This window comes from Amblyomma maculatum, chromosome 10, assembly GCF_055883805.1.
Source record: "Amblyomma maculatum isolate TAMU_Amacu chromosome 10, ASM5588380v1, whole genome shotgun sequence".
NCBI lineage: Eukaryota > Metazoa > Arthropoda > Arachnida > Ixodida > Ixodidae > Amblyomma > Amblyomma maculatum.
The window spans coordinates 56,976,814-57,002,507 of record NC_139353.1 but is presented as its reverse complement, the minus strand read 5'-3'; the positions used below and the strand labels follow the sequence as shown (position 1 = coordinate 57,002,507).

The 25,694-nt window shown below is 44.0% G+C and overlaps 1 protein-coding gene across 1 annotated transcript; it reads right to left on the bottom strand.

The window, feature by feature from the left end:
• Window positions 1–2,480: 2,480 nt before the first annotated feature.
• On the bottom strand, window positions 2,481–25,368 carry Srp54k (signal recognition particle 54k). Its single transcript, XM_084582828.1, has 14 exons — window positions 25,172–25,368; window positions 24,421–24,512; window positions 22,963–23,047; window positions 21,817–21,921; window positions 19,880–20,004; window positions 18,585–18,735; window positions 16,676–16,735; window positions 13,507–13,595; window positions 10,435–10,535; window positions 6,408–6,568; window positions 6,141–6,249; window positions 4,894–5,064; window positions 4,186–4,281; window positions 2,481–3,575 (listed from the first exon to the last, which is right to left on the bottom strand). Exons 1-14 carry the CDS (start codon window positions 25,247–25,249, stop codon window positions 3,487–3,489), a joined length of 1,512 nt encoding a protein of 503 aa, XP_084438954.1. The 5' UTR covers window positions 25,250–25,368; the 3' UTR covers window positions 2,481–3,486.
• Between the last annotated feature and the right edge of the window lie 326 nt (window positions 25,369–25,694).

Sequence of the window (25,694 nt, the reverse complement as noted above, 5' to 3'; positions counted from 1 at the left end):
CCTCTTCGGTTTCTCTAGACGTTTTTGCTTTGACAGAGGCAGAAACTATGTCATTCAAGTTATATGAAATCACACTGATGACATATGCCACAGCGAAATCACTGCATCGCGGCCAATGTAGCTTTCGCTACAAAATTCCGAGAGCACTGCAGAATCTGCAGTGGAGAAATGCAAAAGCCTGAGCGTTGTTGCGATTAATAATGACTCTAATTGTAATGTATAATTATGTTAACAGATAATTGATCAACTAAACCTCGTCGAATTTCACCCAAATCGGTGTCCAAGCTAATCAGAGCATGGCCAACTCGATGGTGATCTCCCAAATCTAGGTAGGCCGCTCAAGAAATTTGGCCCACCTGACGCCTAAAATTTGTCTTATTCTGGATTTGACTAAAATTTGGTGTCCAACCTAATTCGCATTTGCCAGCTCAATAATGACCTCCAAATTTAGATGGGCCACTCCTGGGACTTGGCCCACCGGACCCCCCAAATTTCGACTAAACTTGGCAAAAATTGCAACCTAATTGGAGTATGGTCAACTAAGTGGTGGCCTCATTTAGGTGCACCACCTCCAAATTTGGCACCATGGGTCCCCAAAATTTGACTTGGTTTGAATTTGACCAAAAGTGGTTTCTAATCTAATCTGGAGTAATTTATAAGGCAAAAGGGGCAAAACACATTCATGCATACACATTCTCCGTGCTTGGGTGGCTACGGGCCCTCTACAATTTTTCATGTGCTAGCTTTGTGGTGGTGGTCAAAAACAATTACTCGCACACATTTTTGTGATACTTCATTGGCACTTCTTTTTGATATGCAGTCAGATTCCAATTCTGAATGGAGACAGCACTAACGACAGTGAACAACGTAGTCCTTGGGCAAGCGAGTACAACAAAAAATTATTCAGGTGAAGGCAGCTGTCATTTTTTGCTAATTCAACTTGTGTCATAGTAAAGTGCTTTTCTGCACAAGTTCCACAGTTATATCTGTAGTATTCAGTGGCACCCCACTAGATGAAACAACACCGCTAGAGTCCCAGTGTCCAATTAATTGGACATTGTGCCAAGCTGAAACTATCAGTGCTGCTGAAAAAATCTCTTTTCACCTTTTTATTCCTACTGGCTTATCCTGAAAGCGTAGAAAATTTTGGGAATTTAAATGCATCTTGGGTTTTTAGGTGGTTATTGAATAAAAATCGGGTTTCACCCTGTATGGTTACACCTAAGATCAAGTGCTAGGTGATAGCTGTTCTACTGTAGGGTTCTACTCGCCGAACCCTTTGAAATTTTAGTCACGGTTAACCAACTGATGGTAATAAAAACCTGCAATTAGTGTAGTGTAGTTGTACTCGATATAAGTTATCCAAAGCTGTTCACCTCCTGTCCCCTAGATCCGAGCCGTTTTTAGTACTTGGCGTAACCAGACGGTGGTTGTCATTTAGAGCTGCGCTTACCATGGAAAAATATCGCCAGAGTGGAGGAAAGTGCAGTCGGAGGGTGGCTACCCATGAAGGATTTTAGAGTATGGCACAATCATAAGAATGGAAAACCAGAGAATCATTATCTGGGAGGTAGGGTATGGGAGAGCCGAAATGCATAATTCCAGAGGCTAGCTGCGACTGGAGAGTCACCCGGAGGGAAGGGCAAGGCAAGAGCGGAGGAACATAGCACGATCTTTATATGGTGGCAGCGACTGTGCAATGCGCCATCCTATGATATGCTCAGTGGGTGGTTTGGTGGGCTGGAGAGGAGCAGTGAACAATTGTCAAAGTTAAAACGTGTTCTATAATTACACTTACCAAAATGCATGTGGGCCTAAAATTTATTAGCCAAATGGATTGAGAGGTGAAAACACTTCGGTAGCTATTGCTCAATCTCACAGAGAGTAACCCTCGTGTATGTTTTTCTTTTCTCTTCGGACCCTTCTTTCAGCTTTGCTATTCCACCCTTTCAAAGTTATGTATTGAGCCATGTGTACACATGCGCATACATTTGTGCGGCATTAGTATACTCTACATGATCAAACCCAATCACGAATATTGTCCGAGACTTTGAGGGTGTCCTTGGTGAAACTCAACAAGTCTATCCATAGCCAAGGGTAGTGTTCAACCAAAGGCAGCATTTCGAACAGCATTCACGGGGCATGGCGAGCTAGAGCAGCTGGCTGCAGAATATTCATACGGGGAGCTCCACTCGTCTCCACCGTGGAGTGTGCACATCGTGAAACTCCATGGGTGCCGGCGCAGTGACACCAACCAAGCAGTCGGTGACATTTGCCAACCGACATTTGCCAACCACCCCATCTTCTTTTATGAATCCCACTTGAAGTACTCCTACTCACCTGGAATTTCAAATGCCTGAAATCTTCACTTTCGCCAACTTGTGCAAGGCTCTTTGCAGGTGTGAAAGTAGGTCTCACGAACTACAACTTGCCAGTTTCTGAGGCGATGCACTGCTTAAGAAACTGCACAGCACAGAGAGTACAGCTTCACCGAGAAGCATTTATTCTGCTTTGTTTTTTTATAAAGAAATGCATCGTCCTCACATCGAAACTTAACTGAATGTGTTCTGTACATCCCGAAGTAAAACAAAACAAGATAGTCGCCATCGCAGTGTTCTTCACTGACACGTGTCAACAACACGATGCTGTACAAAAACCTCTTTTCCCATTCCCTGACGCTACAGCAAAAGCGACTTGAGGTAAGACTTCACTGAGAATTAAGGCCGGCATCGCAGTAAACCACACCGAAACCGATGACACAGTGCATAACAGGTGTACTAAATAAATCTTACAACAAACATCGTGAGCACACAATAAATTTTGGGCCATGGAACCGGCCTGCACGTTTCAAGAGTTCGCTTCTCTGTTCAATCAAGACATAAAAAGGGCATTGTCGACATTTGTGCCATTCTGCCCTGTGTTGGAAATCCCGGCACAAAAAAGTGCTCACATGGTTCAGAAAGCAGTTTCCCCGAAGCGACGCACTCTATAGCTCCAAACATAAAAGCGAATACCGTGATGATGCAAATTACACTTGTAACTGCAATGAAACACGTCTTCCAGGTCCTGCAAAGCGCAGACACCGGAAACGCGCACGCGTCCGTGATACAATTTCTCAGTGCTCGCTACTGGACCAGACCATCACTAATTTGAAAGCGCAGAAGCATAGACGGAATTCCGTTATCTAACTGGTGCATTGCGTCTCGGGTAACGCTGTGTAACGACGCTCAAACGTGGAAAAATTTCACCGTGCACGGAAAGCTCGGAGGCTCGTTGCCGCACAGCTTGAAAGTGGCTGAATTTGAAAAGAAAAGAAAAAGGAGGGGGAGGGGCAGCAGAATAGGGAAATTGCTAGCAGAGAACGGTTAAGACGCCCTCGCCATGGCAGTACCACCTATTTCGTGGCTTCTTGTTGTAGACCTCGCTGCCGCTTCCGCGTCTCTTATAAAAAGAGGTTAATTAATTATATACAGGGATAGTGACAGTTCATTTTCCCATGTTCATGAGGTTGTTGACGTTTCCGCTAGCGGCACCTTGGAGTTGCCTCATCATGTTCTGGAGACCGGAGAACCCACCTGCGAAAGAGAAGGCGCCGGAAGAGGCATCAATCAGATAAGACGTGATATCATTTGCGGCCTCCCTGGGCAGCTTATCTGATTGCGAAACCGAGCAGTTCCTTCGGAGTCATGCATGCAGCTGAACCTACCACTTCTATTCTTCCTCAAACAAATAAAAAGTGAGCAACTCAACCAATCGGTAGCGCAATTTGCAGCCCACTTCCGGGAGCCCAAGCAAAGATGGTTCGGTTGCTTCTGCTACAGCAGTGTTGTGCGTGACATTTCAAGGCAATGTCCAACCCTTGATCTTAATTTAATTTTGGATAGCAGAACAAGAAAATGCATGACATTTTCCAGTATGTCACCACAACAGCTAAGCTGTTTACTGGTCAACCGCGAATATGACTAAGATGACTTGGATGGTTTAAACGTCGATTCAGTCCACTGTGCATATTAAGCAAAGGTAGGTTGGTGACATTCCGCAGTACATGCAATGCCAGTTCGGGCCCTTAGGGGGATAAAATGAATTAAAAAGGAAAAGGGCAATGTGTGCCACAACTTTAAATGGCGCTGAAAATCAGGCACCGCACACAATGCATTCAGGGTGAAGGGAACAAACGCGACTCACCCATCTGGTGTAAGACACGGGGATCCATCATCTTGGCCATCTGCTGGTTCAGCTTGTTCATCTGAGCCTGGTTCACATTCTTTGCCATGTCGCCGCCTGCAGACGACATGCAAGAGATAAACCACCAGCCACCATCCGTCGACAAACTTTCATGCCCGCTGCAGCATCACCTCAAGCTAACAAGCCCGATTTACCAGCACGGTAAGAACAAAACCTGTTGTTACTCCACCAGCTGCCACGCTTTGGAAACCCGTTTTCCTTATAGCCACTGCAGAAGCCCATGCAATACAATTCGGCCGTTACATTGCAATAGAGTAAAATTTTGTTGATTCTATCCCTTCAGATTAAGAAACTTGGATGATTAGAGCCGTTCCAGCTGACGCCCATGTGAATCTATGGTTTGCTGACGCTGCTTGGTGCGCCACTGCTTTTATGTTGGGATGGCGTCACGCTGTTCCGACACCTTCGCATATATCCCTCGTGTGCCTTCCCGTACAGCGTAGGAGAAGGCACATGGATAGCGATACTATTCCTTCTATGCGAATTCTGGATTGATCCCTTTGGAAGCATTTGGGACTGTTCAGATATGCACGAGAATATTCCCTTCAGATGCATCTAATACTGTTACTCTTTCAGATGTGTTCCGTCCTACTTCCTTAACAAGTGTTCAAAAATGTTGCGCGCACTGAGCCAGCATGGGCGACTCACCCTTGAAGAGCCCCTTGATGCCGCCCATCTTCTTGACCATGGCGGCAAACTTGGTGTACTGGGCAAGCAGCTCTTGCACCTCGCGGGTAGTGACACCGGCGCCTCGGGCGACCCTCGTGACCCGCCCCGTCTGCCGCGAGAATAGCTTGGCCCCTTCCCGGTGGTCCAACTCTGTCAAGAAAAAAAAGGGAGAAAAACAGAAATTTCATGGTTAATGTGAAAGTTCGACAGTCAGGGGCTGTGTGACACTCCTGACACTAACCCCGTTCGTTCGCACAGGCTTGGGACTGGACAGAGCGCTAAGCTGGCTAGCAGAGGCAGACCGAAGAAAAAAAATTGACTGTGACATCGCAACTGAAGTTAAAATAATTAAAAATAAAAAGCTTAAATTTAAAAATTAGGGTTACGAATCTATAGAGGACATTACAAGTTTATATGATGTGTTCTAGCCTCAAATTTTGCCACTGGTGAAACGAAAAGAAAGGGATTGCAATGCTCCCACAAATTGGAAAAAAAAAAAAAATGTCCAAGGTTACAGCATAAAGCAGTTACCTACTTCCTCAAAAAAAAAAAATTAAAAAAAGTAAAAAAAAAAATGACAGAAGCAAAAAAAAAAAAAAAAGAAAAATATTCTGCACAATGTCATTTGAAAACAGTACTACTTTGCTGCCTCTCTAAAGATTCTCCAAAAGCAAAGATGACATTTCAGTTATTACTCCATCATATAAGCAGGCTAGTGCGACGGTTTTCTCACACAAATACCTAGTAAAGAGTAGTACTAATTATTTATGTCCTTCACCAAAAGAAAGGTGTCCCTGGAAGATTACTTCCAACCTTTGCAGCCTTTACTGCAGAGCCTACTTTTTCAATGTTTGGAGCTTGGTCTAGTCGTTATGTTTCTGCATTTTTTTTTTTTTTTGCCGAGTAACCAATGGCCATTATAATCATAGTACAGTAAAATCAGGAAAAAAGCTCAGAATTGTATTTATATATAAACATATATATAAAGCTATAAATTGCTTACGTCACAGTAATGTTATTTAATGAATGCTTGGAATATGGTTGTCTACACATGTGAGATGAAAACTGAGCGAACATCCAATGCCACAGACTACCACGTGCGTTACCCAGGGCCACGCTTAAAGATCGAATTATCTCGGTTAACAGGGGGCTTAATTAACGATATTTTACTGTACTAATAGTCCACAAGATCACGGAATGCGTGCAGGGGGGAAATCAAGTACTACCTTGGTCATTCATGCTGTCCATGATGGTCATGAGCTTTTTTAGCCTGCCCATGGATTCCTGCTCGTTTCCTTTTGTCATGAAGTCACTGCTGAAGCCTGGAATCATGCCCTGCATGGCATCCAACAAAGCGGTCACTTCACAAACACTGACAAGACATGCTTTGTTCAAGACATGCTGAAATGACGTACGAAGAAAAACGCTAAAAAAAAGACCTAGAAGCCAAAACAATGTGGTGCCATTGATCCAATGGTGAGACATATTTTTACCATGATCTGGCTGAAGGGTCCCATCTTCATGATGTTTTGGAACTGTTCGTACATGTCTCGCAGAGTGAACTCGCCGTGTTTGAGCTTCTCGATGAGCTCCTCGTTGTCGTCGAGCTTGAGCTCGTTGACCTTGTCGATGAGACCCTCAATATCGCCCATGCCTGCATCAAGTGTCCAGAAAACATAAGTGCTCACTGTGCTGACCCAGCCACGGGTGTTGCCCCATGAAGGACTGACAATTGAGAGAGGGATTGGAAGTTGGTAGTTGGAAAAAAAGAAACACTGAAAATGTGCCCACTTTATTTCACTTACTCTCTCAAATCCTTGCTTTAGTACTTCTTGTGCAAACAACCATTTGGCTACACAGTTAAGGCTGTGAACATAGCGCTCCTTGATTTGAAGTGACTGTTTAAACTATTAGTAGGGTGTAACGACAGGTTGCATGAAATAATAAAGCATTTTCAATACCACTTATTCTTTTTACCAAGAAGTCATTAGAGGCGAAATGAGAGCATGCCCCAGGTGCTTTAAGGCTGAATCAAATAAACTTCTAAGAGAGTATACATGATTCATGAGAAAAAATCATTACCTGCATGATGAAAGATATTAATAAATCTAATATGTTAGAAAAAAAATAAGAATTTTGTCGTGGCAAATATTTTGCGAGACTTCAAAAATGAGTTAGTAACTAGAGTGAACGGGAATATTTTACCACTCATTCAAGCATTCTAAATTAGTGCATTTACATTCGGCGACCGAAAGTTCCAGTGCCTGACTTTTTGGACATGCCTGATTATTCAGGTTTTTCCGTGGCACAGTGACATGCCCGATAGTGTATGCAAATGGACGCATAAAATTCCACACTAATCATACTTTATTAGCAGCAACTAAGATCATCTGAGAACGTGGCCCGGATGCCATGGATCACATATGATCGATAGTTTTAGATGTGCTGTCAAAATCAAATTTCCGCATATTGGAACACTAACCCCCTTCTATGACCACTGAAGAAAAGATTTCTCATATAGTTCACTTTTTTTTAAAAAGGTGGCAACGTAAGAGAAAATTATTCAGAGTGGTGCTAGGATGCACTACGCAACTCCACATTATCTGCACGATTCTGCTGCTTTAACTTCCAATATTTCTGGATGATATAAATAAGTAGTGCAGTTTGTGAATACGACTTCGCAAGCTTTGAGTTTAGCCTGGATGAAGAATCGAGCCCTGATGACCCACATGAAGCTTCAACTAGTGACCCAACCTAAGCATACATTCAATTTAAGCTCGCTTTTAAGTAGTTATGCCTGTCCAGTGCGTGTTCTCCCTATTTGATTTCCATTCACTAGGGCATCGAAACCTGTGCATTAACTAAAACACAGATAGTTCAAAAACGCAGAAATTCTACACTAAGCCATAAACAGAAGGAAGACTTATACCCCTGCCACACAGCAAATTTATTGTCATTTCCATCGAATGGCATTTGTTCAAAATGACATTTGTTTGCTGCCACACGGGAAAATGTAATGACATTCGATGAAGATGACATTAGGCACTGAATGAGTTTAAGGAACTCATTCGAATGCGACTAATGAGGGCTTGTGTTATCTCGACACCAGAGACTCAGTGAGAATATATACTCAAAATAAACTGCAAAAGTGCCATAGGCATTATAATACTACTGTGCATCTACAATTTTGTAGCTAGTCATTAAATTATGTGAAACATGCCAAATAGCATCGCAAAGAAAAACAATTCAACCCTCGCTACCAGCCACCGCACTTAGCGCGAGCGGCAATGGCCGCGGCTGCTGCAGTCCATGGGCGCAGGCACAGCGGTTCCCTTTCGCCACCGTCAGAAAACATGTCAAAATCTGTTGACCTTAAATAATATGCGGTCGGATAAAGGAACCTCAAAAATAACCTTTGCTGAGGATCGGTGATAAGTAACCAGAGCGATTTTCTGCTCACAGCCCCGTAGCAGCCGCAGTGCCGGTGTGAGGCAGCTCATCCGATCCCGTGCTGAACGTAGTACGTAGCTCCAATGCTAATGCGTCGCCAAAATTACACCTTCCGTTTACCGTCAGAAAATTTATGACCCCATTGAAATTACAGTAAGCAGCTCCACGAATAGGCAACTGACTATTCCTAACGTGCCGTCCGCTGTGGCTTCAATGCGAAACCTTTTAGGCCTAGCGACGACCAGGGCGTAGCGCACGGCCAGAGCACCATCGTCCACCGCTCTCGCAGGCAGCACCGTTTTGGTAAGATCGCGGGATCCGGCACAGCAAGTGATGCTATTTTGTTGTTTGCTTTCTTGATGAGGCTGGGGTCCGGCATTTTTCGATGGGCATTTATGCCGAGCAAACGATCTTGCGATGACGAGACTCGAAGGGGCTGTGGTGCGCTAAGCCGTGGGGCGACACTCGAAGAGTCAATAGCAGCGTCGTCGGTCAATACACTAGCCGCTGCCTATTTTACGTGTTGCACTTGGAGTGTGCAAAATGTATGTTGTTGAAACAATTCGCCCGCTTTCCACACCCAGGCACCGACGCGAGCGCAATCCCTGCCCTTTCGTAAACAAACGCAACCGGCGCATTCGCTAACTTCGTAATGGGTAGTCGTAATCAATAGGTTGGTTACGAGTCATGCAAGACATAAATATGATTTTAAAAGCTGCTTTCGTTCACAGCGCTCATATCATTCTCGCAAAGGCGCACCAACATTTGTGTATCTATCGCAATTGCCATCATTTGCAAATGACATTAGTTTTGGTCGTGTAGCAGCGCGTCGAAAAAATGACATTAAATTGAAAGAATGCCATTCGGTGGAAATGACATCAATTTTCCTGTGTGGCATGGGTATTAGATGGTAAAAAACCCATTTAGCAATCCAGTCATGTTATGATAACACGCCTTCAAAATAGACTTCCTGCCATAACATATTTGCCTTTCCAGCACTTTATTAGCGAAGTTAATAGAATGGGTAAGTCAAGGTCTCAACAACCGCCATTAGAACTGGATCGCAATTACTGGAGCGGAGCATTTGTCCGTAGTTTCAGTTCTGTATTGTCATTTCTAGCCTTCATGCAAAAACTGCATATAACAACTTGGATGTAACGAAAAATCACGAACATTTTAACACCTTTCTTATAACCAGCTCTGTAGTACGACAGTATAAGTATTTCATTTAATTACTTTTCTTCAAGACCTCTTAATGTCCCCCGTTTTTTTTTCTATGGATGTGGAAAAGCTAACACCAAAAATAAACCTATAGACTATCAACCCGAATTTCTACAACTAAGAAAGGAGTCAAAGTAGCATAGCTTGTATGCCTCAAAATATATTTATTATGTTTTTTATTTAGTAGTAATGTTACTTTGTTCTGTTTTCTGTTAAGCACACACTGAGAGAATTTGTTTTTTCAAGTTATGTACAATGATTAAGTGAAATAATTTTATGCCCGAGAGAGCCTACCTGCGGCTACAATTGTGTACACCAAGATGCTGCAAACAAGTTGTTTATAAACACTTCTTTCAAGGCCCGACAAAACCGCCTGCTCTTTGCACAGTCCCGAAAGACTTAAGGACATGCCGCGACAGTGTTAATGGCTTCTTTTTATGGCTCCCTTCATGGATACACGTTTGTATGCATGCACTTTTTTGCTTGTTTAATTGCCGACTGCTTAATTTGCACCTTCATTATCTCACACATTAATGAGCATACAGTCATAAGCTACCACATATTGTGAATGACTACCCGACAAAGGTTTAACCAAGCCATAGGAATGTGCTTATATGGCCTAGCGTGTCTGGAACGAGATCCAAAGGTACAGGATTTCGCTTCCATGTCACCCTCCCATCTGATAGGAGATGCCCGAATTGACAGTTCCCGCTATCTAGACCATGTCCCGTCGTGTTGTGACGTGACACACTCTGCTGACCATGTCACGTGCTGACAGCGCCATACTTTCTGGGGAACGTGGGCAGTGATGCTGTTGTGTTAAACACAATTCCTTTTGCGATTTCTCACCCAGTAGTTTGCTGATGAAGGGCTTGACCTTGAAAGGCTCAAAGTCGTCTATGTGTTCCCCGGTGCCTATGAAGATGATTGGACTGCGCGTTGCTGCCACCCTGTTGCACGCCAACAGTGGCACAAAGGAGGAGAGAAGAGAAAAGTGACAAATTAGAAAAGAAAAAATGAAAACAAAGCATTCCAAAGAATAACACACACACTTGAAATAGTATTGAGATCCATGGAGAAATGCTTCAACTCGTAATGCTCGTAGCATGAACGGAAGACAGAAAGAGTAAAACATTGTTAGGTAGGGGATCTAGATGAGGTGTTTGAAGGAACTAGTGTCTTTTTTTTTTTTCTTTTGGTGGGGACAGTTGAAAGCTAGCACTTTCATGTGCTTGATTCCACAACAGTTTTGCTAACAGCATGGTAAAAAATTTGTTTAAATAAAACCTCACAATAAGCGGGTGTGTCTGTTTCTTTTAATGAATTCTGATGTCGGGAACAATGATTAGTGAGTGCAATAGCAAATGCATGCTGGCAGAAGTTATTAGATAGTTATTGTAAAGAGCAGCGTTCATTTGTGTTTCCATACTCAATGCTGTTACGGCACAGTGACAAGCATTATTCCGTCCCGAATACAACCTAATACCATTGCCTGAAAATTGAATACAGGAAATGTATGTTAAGTTTAATGCTAAGGTCGATTTTCTTAACAGAGTGGTTTCTTTTTTAACGATCATGAATTTTTTGGGCAGTTCAATTACAATAAAAGATTGATAATTATAATTTTGGGATAATTCGAATTACACTACTTGGTCCGGCCAAGCTCCATAAAGGTCTTTGAATAAAAAAAGCCTGCTAATTTGAACATGAATTGGTTCCACTATGGATAATTCAAACTATGCACCATTGCGTCTGGGCGCCCTTGCGCCCAGCACATGGCCAAAAAAACGTGTCTCTAATAGGGTGACATAGATGCTGTGCACATCAAAAATGGAAGTAGAAGATTAAAAACCAAGTAAAACCATGGAGGAGTGGACAAAGCCTAAATGTTGCCATGAAGGGCGTAGCGGCCGATAATGCCGAAGGGCAAGGGCTGGCAGCTGCAGCGGCGCAGCCTGCACTTCTCTTCTTCCACACAACCTCTGAAACTTTCGTTCATTCGGCCTCTGTTAATTCGGAAATGCGGATAAGTATTTCAGACGGCCTGTCTCAGCCAACGCCCATAAACGGCTACGATGTCCGACAGGTGTTATGGGTCTCCAAATAAAAAACTAAATCATTATGTGGAAAAAACCTTTTCTTTTTTCTTTTGCAACAGTCGTCAGTCCTTCTACTCATCAGTCATCAATGGAAGCACGCGGTCAGTCGTGATCATGACGCCGACTTTTAGCATCATTCGCTTCAAAAAGCATTTGCACTATCACCCGTTTCAATGACTGTGTGACAGTGGACGGCGTCCACTCCGAACGCGGCATGATGAAGTGAACATATTGAAAACAATGCTTGCACAACCGCATGAGCGCTAGCAAGTTGCCCTCCCCTACCCCCCCCCCCCCCCCCTTTTCACTAGAGTTAATGTCAAAAACTAAACACAAAACGAAGCTATCGCTGCACAGCATCTTGGTGCCTTGCCAAGAAATGCGTTGTGGAATGCGACGGCGCAAAACAGAGGGACACGATAACGGCTTACCCCCTCTTTTTATTTTCAAATTCTCAGTGGAAAAAAGTGGGAGCTGGCTTCATTATGCGAGGAAGTCGCTACGAGAGTAAGCACTGTATATTTAAAGTAACACAAATGGTTCTTGTCCCTGATAATCCGAACATCGAATAATTCTATCCTTCCCAATCCCATAAGTTCGAATTAACGAGCTGGTATCAGTACCATTTTTCTCACCTGCCAAGTTCAAAACACTGGTTAGTAACTGAACTTCTGCAACCAGCGTCATTCCTTTACGACCACAAGTAGACGGTGCTACTGTTTACAACTTTGCTTCGCGGGAAATTATTTAGTCTTGTGCTTCCATATTTGTCCACGAACGACCGCAACATCACTTTTTAAGCAACACTCAAGGCTGCTCCTGACTGTTCTGAAACATTTGTTTGCCCTGCCAGCTGCCTGCTTGCAGTTAACGTTATGTGGCCATAAAATACAGTAAACATCTCGGTAGTATAAATCCAGTTGATATAAAGTTCGGGATGATGCGAATTTACACAATTCCTCGGCCAGAAGTGCATTGCATACATTGCGAAAAATTTCAAACGCTCTAAACACACTCCTGTACCACTATGAATCATACGAACACGTGAACTGCAACGATAGTCTTGAGCACTACACACTGTCAGTACATCACCGACTCCGCGAGCATTTCGCGGCGGCGCATGGCCCGCATGCTGGTGCTTTTGTAATTGCCTATCACGAATTGCATGCAGCGAGAAGTATGCAATGCCGTGCAGCCCGCAAATCCCTGACGTCACGATCTCCACTCATGCTGTGCACAGCGCGCAGTTGGTGGCGGTCCGCGCAGTGAATGTGTATGGTGCGCACATCATTTTCGTGTGATTGCTAGTTGAACTCTAGCCACAAGGGGCAGTTCGCTGCAGCGAGCGGACTGCACATTGCTGAAATCATGACCTGCGTTTGTGTTGTAGATGCCGTGAGAAGCTGTCGGAGGAACGCGGCCCGCACATCGCCGACGTTGCTTTTGTCTGTAGTGCTGTACGTGCCGTGATGAGCTGTGACTGTGCAGCCATAAAGAAATCTTCGCGGCTGTAAACAGATCTGTGTGAACGCTTTTCCCACGCTTCTGCATACCAATTTTCATTCGTTTTGATGACGCGAATTTCGAAACTATGAGAATTTTTTTGCGACCCCGTGCGATTCATGTCCCCGAGGTTCTACTGCCCTTGAGAAACATCCGCATAACTGTTGCAGGTAAGTGTTTCTATCCAACACTTTCCTCAATTCAAAGAAATGTTAACATTCTAGACTGACACACTCTGCTAGAGCATGCAGTGTCCGTAGACCCTTTCAATTCAGAGTAGCGGAACAAATGAAAAAGAGAGCATTAGAGAAAAGCTCACGCGCTGAGGGCTCCACCACCTTTCGCATGGCCGTCCAGCTTTGTGACAATCACGGCACCAACGTCCACTTTCTCCTTGAAGGCACGTGCCTGCACAAATAAGAAAAAATTAAGTGCCCTAAGTAAGTTTCCAGCCTACAGGACATGTACTACTTCTGAATTTCATTAAGCGTTTGGCAAGTGCCTTTGCCCTTCTACTGATTCTCTCCTCATAGACACACTAAAGCGGAACAGGATACACTGTGCACCAAAACCTCAATCATGTGCAAACGAGTACAGTAAAGTAAATAAAATCAGCCACGTGACCGTATCTAGAAGGTGAAAGCTAAGCAGATAAATTCACCTGCAGACACCACCACGCCAAACATTATTTTATGCCAGTCCCCAGGTGCCTCCTCCATTTCTGCATATACTGCATTATGCGAAAATTGACTATACAGTCGCCGACCGATAAATCGGACGCTGACAGTTCGGACATGCTCGTTTATTCGGACAGCTCTGCGGCACCGCCACTGGCCCCATAAACATGATGTGTAAGGACGACCGATATTTCGGACAGCCTCCGGCTCTATATTCGATAATCCGGACTCTAAACAGGGTGCCTCGATGCGCGCGCTTCCCCCGCCGCCGTTCCTAGTTAAAAAAAAAAAAAGAAAGAAAGAAAGGAGACGAGCGCCTTCCTTTGGCGCCTACTCGCAATAAGCGACTGTGGCCTCCGTGATCGGCGAATGGTGCGCCGTCGGCATTGCTGGAGCTGATCACGGAGGCGGCGGTGCGACAGGACAGTTGCGACGGGAGAACAGCAGGTGGCGCTCCACTCCGCATGACTGGCCCTCGGGCATGTTTGGCCTCCCCGCGTCTTCGCCATCGGCCACCAGTTTGTGCTCGTTTGTTCAGTGCCTCGTGCGTGAGTAGCGTTAGGCCAGGTTCTTTCAAGTGACCATACGACAACGTTTCTCTTGAGTTTGACAACGACAGGCCACGGCAAATGGCGCCAACGGTGCCTTCGCGGTCCGTGCCGACGGTGGCGAAACGTGGGAAATACACGACGCTGACAATGGCGAAGAAAGCAGCCATAATACAGCAAGCGCTGAGCGGCCGTTCTCAAGTCGAAGTTGCCCGTGAGTTCAACATCTCCAAGCAAACGATATCGGACTATATGAAGAATAGGTCCAAGATTCTTGAGGCCACGGAGAAGACAACAACAGCTGAACAGAAAAGGCTGCGACAACGCCTTTACCCGAAGTTGGAAGAAGCGTTGAACATCTGGCTTAACGCTACTGTCGCCCAGCGTGTTCCTGTTTCTGGCCACCTTTTGAAGCATAAGGCTGAGACACTCGCACTGCGGCTTGGCATCGAAGGATTTCAGTTCAGCGACGGTTGGCTCAGGAATTTTAAAAAGCGGTTCGACCTCGCCTTCAAAAAAATGTGCGGTGAAAGTGGTGCAGTGAGTAGCACACTGGTCGCAAACTACCGCAGTGAAAAACTTGAAGCGCTGCTTAGTCGCTACTCGCCAGACAACACTTTTAACGTCGATGAGACTGGTCTCTTCTACAAGCTGCTTCCATCGCATCGACAAATTCTTCCCGGAACAGGCACCCTAAAATGTAAATAAACAGGTATTTTTTGCTTCATTCGTTTTTTCGGACATTCGATATTTCGGACTGGTTTACATTCCCCGTGGAGTCCGAATTATCGGTCGTTGACTGTAGCTCCAGCAGTTATTTCTGAACTAACCTCACATGTTTGACCCCTGTGACCTCAGGCAATGACTCTGGAACTTGCATATATTGCAATGTGATCACTGCCCATAATAACTGTTCTGCTACATGAACACTATCTTTGACTCAGCCCAACGTCGAGAAGCCACCACCATTAGCCCAATTACGCCTACTGCAACGTCCAGTGCCAACTGCTACCACCCTCTAATTGAACTTCCTGACCTCGTCTGTTCCTCAGCAGCTTTTCCCTACTACTGGAATAAACTTGGTTGCCCTAAGGGATCTATGGTTACCTCTTCTCTTTATTACTAGTAGCCGCCTTGTGCACGCCCATTTTCATTGCTTGTTTTTCAGTACAGTAATTGACCAGTATTTAATTCCTGACCCACACTTTTTCTTCCCAGCCTCTTAATGTTACCTCAGTCATTTTCTTTTCCGCAGCTCTCTACACTGTCCTCAATACGGGTTCAACCTATTTTGTCACTCCTAGTTTCTGCAACTATCATACGCTTGCCCTCTTGCCAGGTCACTTAAAAAATTCTAGAGGGAACTAAAATGCAATGAGGCGAAAGCCATTATAGCACAGTGGATCGTAGCCCGCCCCTACGGCACTTCTATCTCCCTCTCTGTTTTCACTCCCCCCTTCCTCCCTTCCTTAACTGCGTGGTGCATGTGTCCGCGGAGAATTGTGACAGATGATGTGCCTTCTTTATCCTGTAAACCAATTTCAAATGCCACTGATGCCTGCTGTACTAACGCCTCCTAGACATCTGGGCGTTCGAGGAAGCGGCAAATGAAAGGCGCCGCACAGACGCCTGGATCGGACGCCTGGTGAGGTCAGCTTCGTATATGTATGAATCGCCTGGTAACGTCATGACCTGTCGTGACGGTGCATCATGCGCCCCTCGTCGAACACAACCAGCATTTCATTGAATGCATCAAAGTTCACCGGCGCTGTATAATTCGTTTGCAGGAAAGGAAAGGCGTAATATCTGTCACTCGTGAAGTCTCTTGAGCGTTTCACAATCAGGGGCATGGCGCAGTTGGTAAATCGCTGAGCTGGGGATCCAAGGGATGGAGGTTCGATTCCCGGTGGAGGTTTATTATTTATTTTTAACTCTTGCTCTCAAAAGCGTGACACATCTGCTGACAACCTTCTGTCGACAATGATGAGGCATTAACGGGTTTCGCCTTAAAAGATGCTATTCATGACCCAAGAGTGCCTGCCCAATGCATTCGCACTGACAGGCGGACAGTGGTCGAATTAAAAGACATCAATAACCTACATGCTGGCTGTTTCAATGGTATACAGCGTAAACAAAAACAGACAAATAATAAAAAAGAAGTAAAAATGCCTGAAAAACAAGCAAGCACATCTTTTGGCAAAGATAAAAAAAGCACAGAAACTAGTGTGAGTTTTGCAATCGCAATTGGAACTAGCAGACTTACCTGAGCTTCACAGGCTTGACCAATTGATGCGTCCATGACGAAGATTATGTTGTCTGGGTTCTGCAGAGACGCACGAAGGGCACTGAGAGTTAAGCATTCCTCACAAACAGAACATGTGAGCATCCAAGGCAGCTGCCGTAAAGACGGTTTTGAGCTAGGCACACTGAATGCATTCAACAGGAGTAAAAGGAGAGACGGAGTGGAAGAACTACCCTTCCTGAATACAGTACTAAAATCTTTTTTACAACAATATGTTTACCAGAAGCCAAAAATTAGAACAAGCTTGTAATGTCTGATGCTAACACAATGAATTTAATGCCTGCTCTCCATACACAATGTGAATCCAATAACTAAAAGCCACAGTGTGAAACCGCAGTGGAAGACTTCACCCATACTAAACTAAACTTGCTGGCATCCATATTATTTAACTTATGGGACCCCGAAACTAACAACTGATTTTGGAGCCAACCCATTCACTAGAAAACAATCTGTAGGGGCCAGGACAGCTTATGAGGCTGTGGTCAGTTTTCTTGGCACTCGACCAAACACGTCGACGTCAATCGAGCCAGCAATAATTCTGTCAATTTGGGAGAGCTCACATATGCGCAGACTTCTGTACAGGCAGACAAAGTAACACAAAGTACACTCTTACGTTTAAACTTTCTCATCGGTTACACAGAAAAAGATTGAAAGTTAAAACTTTGAGTCTCGGTACGAGTACACTAGTGTCGTTTATCAACACATATAGCTCCTAGCTTTTGTTAGGTAAGGCACGTGAAGAGCTCAACCCCTGAAGCGTGTTCTGCACAATTTCGGGCTGTGACTGCACTGTTTACGACTGCTGCACAAATAGTAAGAGACACAAGAACTTTGAAAGGCCTTTGTTTGCGTGTCTTAAAAAACATCCCGACGTAGACTCGTTTTTGCACTAAACAATAATGAAAGCTGTTTGGACAATGACATAAGAAAAAGAACGATTCCATTCAGCATAATCTTGAGTATGCCCACAGAACTACAGGGCGAGGCTACCAAGGCTTCTCAAATCTCCTACTGAAGAACAATGCATCCAAGCCTCGGTTGCACACCTAAGAGCTACCTCCTCTGCCCTCAAAAGATACTGATGCCCCCTTAAATTTGACAGTACTAATCGGCAATATTAACTGGTACTCTCAAGAAATGCTGGTATGATATGTGCCACGGTGGAGGGCTCTGGATAATTTCGACCACCTGTGATTCCAACAGGCACTAAAACATTGACACTGCACAGTACATGGGTGCCTTGAGCTTCACCTTGCAGGAACAAAACAGAGTAAGCTATAAAATAACAACAAACAACTTCAACACAACAGTGACAGAACAACGTAACAAAAAGATCAGCTATTCCTTTGCTCTCTAAGGCTCATAAATTATAAATTAGCATACAGTAAAGCTTGGTTAATTCAAAGCCAGTGGGGTTGCAAAAGACGTTCAAATTACCTGGGTTTTCGGAGTTATTGAACACAGCAAAAAGACTAGGCGCAGGCAAAAGAATTCTTAGCAAGAACGTGCAGCTACCCCGTCACCATGGCACACACACAGCTTAAAAGCAATAAATTACAATTATGCGACGATGCCAAAACAGACTCAAAGTGAAAAACAGACTCAAAAGCCTGAATGGCTTGTGGCAAATCTTCATGGCCGTGTATCCTTAGAATCCACGATGTGCACTACCACCGTGATTGTAAAAAGAAGTGTAGGACCTCAGAAATCCTTCGAATTATACAGGATTTCGAATTCCGACATGAGATCCAAACTTGTCTCCACCACCAAAATATGGACAAGGCCAGGACCAACGAGGGTGGGAGAGATCGGAGAAGTGAAGAGCAAAGCACAACAAAAACAAAAACAGGGCCCCTGCCGCAGCACTCACGGTGGCATTGGACACTTGCAACATCTCCTCGAAAAGCGAGTCCTCCTGCTTGTGCCGACCACTAGTGTCGACGACGATGATCTCGAAGCCCTCGCTCTTGAACTTCTCCACGCCCTCCTGGGCGATCACCACTGGGTCCACCTCCGTGTAGCTGCGAGGGAAAAACAAAATTTACAGACCAGCAGATTGTACAGATTGCCATTTCGTGATGATACCAACAAGACATGCCATATATCAAGTGACTACTCTTCTTTTTTTCCCCTTAATTAATGGAGTAGGAAAAAAAAGGCACAATAAAGCCAAGCCGAGATGTTTTGAATCAAAGAAAGGTTGCGGAATAACTTGGAACATATTTCGATATAAAACAGGTAGCTGTAGGCTGTGCACATCATTGCCCATTTTTTCTCAGCAGCACATAAACACATCTTAAAATTGCCACAGGATTTTTTTGCAACTCCATGACATCCGCATCATTCAGATTCTACTGTTTTGCAATCAAAGTGGCCATTAAGTAACAGAACACGTTTCAAAACAATGCCGCAACTACAAGGCAGCACGTGCACATCTACTGCACAAAGCCCATATCAGTTACCCAGACGCCTCCTTGATATCCAGAAGGCTAGTGGGCAAGCACGAGCTGTTTAAAGCTTTCGAACGTATGGAGAACTTTTCATGCGCGAAAATGATGGTTTAGTTTTGGTTTATAATATTCGACGAATATGACTAGGCTTTCAGCGTGCCACGCTTGTCGCAAGCTAAAAGTGAGCACCGGCATCAAACTTGATTTGAGCTCAATTTAAACGCAGCGATTGCTTTCTATGCTACGTGCACGTGTGAAATCGCATGGGATAACCCTCTGAACTAGCCTCTAGAAGACAGTCCACCTGGCATCGCTCTATGTACTCCATAACAATTAAACTAAATTTTAATCCCAGTTTGTACAACTGACCTCCTAGAGGAAGACTGTCACCCCGTGCTACTCACCCGCATGGTATTATGACTCATCCACCAAACGGATATGTTTCCAGGTGTTCTTTTCTTCCAGAAAAAATAAACGACTAGAACAGCCTTGATCAACAAGCTCTTACTGACGCTACATTAGCAAATTTTGTGAAGCTGTTAAAAATATCATACAACTTGAAGTTTGATCCTCTGTACATTTTGTTTGATTGTTTTACTGCTTTCCACCCTGTGAAAGCAAAAGGACTCATAGTACTGGGAATTAAAAAATAGCTCAGCCAGCAACTGAACCACGCATGTCGTCAGCGTGACAGACACACTGCCGCGCCGCTCACCTTCCATAAAAGGGTATCCTAGCCTTGGTGGCATTTTGCTTCAGTTGGTCGAACGCGCCTGCTCGGAAAGTGTCGGCGCACACCAGGCACGTCTTCCAGCCTTTCTTCAGGTAGTGGTATGCCAGCTGCGTTCAAGGGAAAGAGAGAGCATGCGGTAAGGCATCAAAGCAAGTCTAAGCCTTGCAGTAAAATCTGACGGGCCAACAAACAAGAGCCACTAATGGCCACAAATGATTTTTCCCTTCACTTAATTATTCAACCAAAAGGAAAACTACCTCACAACGCAGACAATGCCCGATTTTCCAAAGAACAGGCCCTTTAATAACGCTATCGTGTTAATATGAGGTTGAATATCCTAAACCTCCACGTGAGCCAAGACAGACAGCGTAGTGAAGGGCTTAGGGTCACCGACCTGGGATTCTTTACCATCAGCTTACACTGCATGGCACACAACATGTGTTAACCGATTTCACTGAAGGGTGGTATGTGGCAGCCAAGATTTTGGCTCTAGTAGCAAAATGTCACGATCCCTAAACCATCAAAACTGATAACAACATGTACCGTTAACAAACTCGATAAAAAGGCAGCAAGCAATCCAGGAGACAGCATGGAGAAGAGGGTGCAAAAAGAGCATGAGGGCTTCTGTTAATTCCTTCTGACCATGATTTCAAGGTTATGAGCTATGAATAAAGTCCCTACACATCTGGGCTGGAAAAGAATCTGACTGCCCATTAAAGGTTCCCAATGGATCCAGGCACTATTTTGTACCAATAAGGCATGAACTCAACACATTCGTGGACAGATAACTTGTCCATGCATCGTGGAAGTGCACCGACAGAGGCACTTGTAACATATAATATTCACACCTTGAAATGCTAAATAAGGCGTCGCCTTACACAGTGAAAAAAGATTAGTTGAACTGTGATCTTTTGAAACAGATTTTGTCTGCTACATCTATCAAATAAATTTTTCTATAACGCGTTCGAACCACATTACAAACCCTAGTCCAGCGAAATAAATCCCACAAAATGCTGAGATGATGCATACCATGAGCGCTAGTTGTTCCTTGACTTGTTCTGTTTAACGGTTTTTCCCTATATTATTTACAGTTAGTGGGAACGTGAAGTGCATTACAATGCCACTGCTAGGGACAAACATGCTTCTGTCATACATGACTGAGCGCTCCATTCCTCTCACTATACTCGAAATTGTAACCAGCACATGAAATAAAAAATAAAGTGGAAAATAAACTAAATATCAGCGAAAACTGGAGTGAGAAAGCTGCCTCCCTGTCATTCATTCAAGAACTGTAGAAGTGTGTCACCAGTGAGCATAAACAAAGTTGGCTATAGAGGGGTCTTCAAAGCTAACAGCAAGATATAAGACTACACGCTGCCATTCAAAGAAATGAGGAGCGCAGTGAACCAAAGTGGAGTGAAATGAAAGAAAAAAAAAAAAGTAAAGCTCCAGAAAAAGATCTTTAAACAAGAAGGCGAAAATAGAGCAAACTGCAACGTCCCAACTTACTGTTCACATCATGTGAAAAAAGGAAGCAGCTAGTATCCATTGCGTGTGTAAGAAAATTCACATACGAGTAAATTTTTAAGGAGAGAAAAAAATGTGCCAGGAAGCAAGAAACGAGACCACCAAAGACTCCTTAGGAAAGATTGTGACAGCAATCAATTCTCAGCTGCATTTCCTTTGTATGTTCAGGTCAGTTCATTGCTGCATTCACCACTATGACATCATCACTGTTTTGACCAATCGGGGAATTTCCCCTTTCGATTGGCGGGGTATTGGTGTGACGGAAATTTCAATGCTACTGCATTAATAACAGCCAACCTGGCATACTGCACCTTTTTCGCTCATGTGAAATAAACTTGACTGATTGAATGAATGATGACTGAAATGAGCACACAAGCATAGGAAAAGCATACCTTTGTGCAGGTGGTGGTCTTGCCGCTGCCCTGGAGACCAACGAACATGATGACATTGTTCTTGCCCTTCGCTGGCTGCCAGGCCTTCACGCCAGGGTCAACGAGCTGTTGTGCGAATGAGTGAAGAAAACAAAAACACTTCATTGAAATGACAGTCCGTGAGAGCTTTTGGTACACTCTGACATCCCCATCAGGGCCGGAATTGGTTGCCATTACATGTACACGAACCAAGAAAATCAACGCCTTTCCATCACGGAAATCGGTTGGAAGGCTAATATCTATACACGTTCCCTGAAGAAAAGTAGGTTGTTATAATAATTAAGATCAGTTTTTCTGCATCAATCACTATTACCACTGCTTGTCCTGATATTAGAATTAGTTGTTTTAGATTTGCAATTTAAGAGTATTGCAAGAATCGACTCAGCTGCCTAAACACAACATAAGCTTGAATGAAATGAGACTTTGAGCATATCTGTAGTAGTCGAGGCATTTGTAACACTGAAATTGACTCTGAGCCCCAATTTAAAAGAATTTAATTGTTGTGAAACTTGAGCAAATGAATATTTTTAAAAATCACGAAGGCATAGCTACTGTAAGTAGATTTCTGACACAACTGCGGACAGCAAGACTGGCGCGTGCCACTTCAATGTCTTTTGAAAAAGTGCACAAATTTAAACATTTAAAACCACAAGTCAATGTTATGCTGACAAAGAGAGCTATAGAAATACTGGTTCAATGTTCCCGCAATGCAACAATGAACTTGGCTAAGAAAAAGAAATTTAGTAGCCGCAAAGGGGCATAAGATTGCTGCATTAGCATTAGCTGTAGCCTTAGCTCATGATCTGGCAAGGAAAGAAAAAATGAGGCCACATTTTCACACACCCACAGGAAAACAAGCGCGACAGTAGCGTGTAACGGAGAAGCGAGCATTCAGTAAATAACGACTGCTGACTGCGAGTTCAAATATACAAGTTTTTAACAACTTCCCCTGTGCTGAAGCTCAGCTTGTGAGTAATTCTTTGTTTCAATGCATAGCTGATAATGAATGTTTGGTTGTAATGAACTTTAAACCAGATAAACCCAGCTGACACCCAATGTTACGGTCACGCATAGTCAGTTTAATCCAGCTGAAACTGAGACACTTGCCTTGATCAGCTCCTTGAAAACGGCAGACTGAATCATGCGCCGCTTGTTCAAGCCGGCTGCCATCTCGTCGATGTCGATGACCGATCTGGGCAGCACACACACACATTTGCTGGAGCCTTCTATGATTACCTGCAGCTATCTAATTTCTTAGGTGACACAGACCTAATGACGAGCTCCACAGTTCTGCAGTACATGCTAAGAGAAGATGTCATTAAAAATAATGCATATGGCAACTCAGTGTGTAAAACTCGATAAAACGACACCTCAGAGACAGCTCTAGATACAAATGAAAAATGAATGCATGGCTGCCAAGATGGGAACCACAACTTAGTCTTTAAAATCGTATGTTTCAAAGAGCAACTCCGTGTTTTCTACTTGCTCAGATTTTACTGAAATTTTCATGGTAACATTCTAAATAACTTTCTGGTCCTTTTTGCCAAATTTTGCTGCAGGGTAACATTTTATTTTGGCAAAAAAATAACTAAGATTTCCCATTTTGTAGTTTCAGTAGGGGAGATATTGCAGGCGTGAGTCACTGGACACATGGTGGCTAATATTCACTCCGCTTTTGTTGAAAGAAAATTTCAAGCTTGTCTTCGATTATTTCAGACAAATGGTAGCCCTCAGTGACCAGTTTAGCCCGTCAATGTGAACACAACAGGGCTTTTGTGACGTCACAGGTCCGTCTGCTGTGATGTTCTGGTGTGACTTCCTGGTTCTCGCTATCATAAAGCCCTTTTACTCGGTATTTTGAAAAACTTTTTCTTTTTGCACCAAAGATAAAGGACTCTAAGGACTGCGATTTATCAATTCACAATGATATGAAACCTCCGAAGTTGCCCTTTAAAAAAAACACAGTCAGTGGAGAATGTAAAAAAAATCACTCCTGTTCAGTACGGCCCTTCCATAAGTGTATCCCATAACAAAGGCGCATGATACAAGCCCAAAAACACAACAATGTAAATGATGTGGTATTTTCAAAAAGCAGAGTGAGCCTTGTAGCGTCAACGTGTACCCTTTTAGCAACACATACGCGCGTCAAACTTTGTAAGACTAATATAATCAATTGACAGCCACAATTAACTTTGTAGTGGCAGGTAACTTTCAACACGCATATTAACGCATCTATGACAAATAACTCCACAGCTGCTGAATGCAGCAAGGAGATGCCAATACAAGTGAAACAAACTCATCATTGCTTTCTCCCAGCCAGTTTACAGGTATTTTTAGATAGAGTAAAGTTTGCACTCAAATGAAATAATTAGGCCAACTGTGACATGGGTCATAACATGTTGAACATGCTATGTCATTTACGGAACATCAGTTCAAACGCTTTAAAAAGACAGTGTTGAGAGAAAAAGCGCTTCTGTGTCAGTGTAAAATACTAATAACGCAGCTCGTACTGCTGCGCACGTGCGCCCTGAATTGAGCACACGCTTCCCGATGTCGTAACCATACCTGACATTTTCTCTGAGCTGCTTGACAAGCTTGATGTTGATGTCGGCTTCTAGAAGGGCTGTGCATATTTCTTTTAGCATAGAATCGAGCACCTGTGGATCGAAAAGGGAAAGGTAACGGTGAAACGAGCAACAAAACACGGCAAACAACACGCGAACTGCGCGCGGCGAGTCTACAAGAGCAGCAAGATGAATCTATAGATGCTGACGGTAAAAACTACGCCATCGTGCTCAAAAGACGACAGTCAATTGAATGAAAACCTTTAGCTGGTTAGCGAATGCCACAAAACAACTCCGCTGACCAGGTTTTCTGCTTGTAATTACTGCGTTATCGTGCACGATCGCAGATGCATTTCAGCGTCCAGTCTATTAGAGCGAAAGCAGCCAGTTTCAGAGGTCGACATTGCACGCGAAACTAACGGGCAAGTGCGCTTTTGTTTCCGATACTTTGTCGGCGTGTAATCCCCAACTCCTTGCGATCAAACCAGCTGTCATATGCGGCAGTCGAACATGACGCGTGTAAGCATGGAAGCGAGCCAGCACGGTCCCCTCACCTTCCTTGAAGCTACGGGATGCTAGCATGAGCAGGGTGATCTCGGGGTTTCGTCTGAAGTGGTTTGCACGGGACATTACGGGGAATCGAAACCCGGGATGCGGGTTTCTCGGCAAAGCTAGATGCGCCGCTGCCGGCGCTGGAAACTTGTAAGCCTCGAGAAAAGTGGTGATCGCCGAGGCTGGTCCGACAAACTCACCTCTTTGTTGATGATGGTCGCATTGCTTAGCGACCGCAATGCGTTGGTGATTTTGCGGCCTAAGTCGGCTAAAACCATGGTGCCGGTGTCGAGGCCCTGCGCCCACCTTCCGAAATAAACGGCTCACAAACCAAGTAAACAGCTGGCCACGGCATACACCGAAATGCTGCGTGGAGTATCTGAAGTGAGCGTCCCGCCGCCTGGTGCTCAGGAATGAGTACTAACTTGTTCCGAAAACTATGTCATTATGTGTTCATGCTTAGTGAGCCATTAATGACCTTATATTGTGTTATATAACACAAACTCATTTTCTATTTGTTAAAATGTTTGTCTTTATACGTTAAGTTGCTTGCTTTAAAAACTTTATATTTATTAAGTTTCGGTTTCGGTAAAACCTTTCTGCAAATGTACAGCGTGTTGAATGCTTCTCCGAGCTAAACTGATGAATCCTCGCGGCTAAAATTTGGCACGGAGATTTGGTCGGCAGTATTTTTTCTAGATATATTTTTGGGATACTTGCTGT

What these genes read in the sequence shown, in the direction of transcription:
- Srp54k (XM_084582828.1), bottom strand. Translation starts at nt 25,249, where the DNA reads ATGGTTTTAGCCGACTTAGGCCGCAAAATCACCAACGCATTGCGGTCG. An exon ending in GTCAAGCCTGTGAAGCTCAG is followed by an intron (nt 13,596 to 16,675) that starts GTAAGTCTGCTA and finishes TTATTTGTGCAG; the next exon opens with GCACGTGCCTTCAAGGAGAA. An exon ending in CCGTGTCTTACACCAGATGG is followed by an intron (nt 3,576 to 4,185) that starts GTGAGTCGCGTT and finishes TCTCTTTCGCAG; the next exon opens with GTGGGTTCTCCGGTCTCCAG.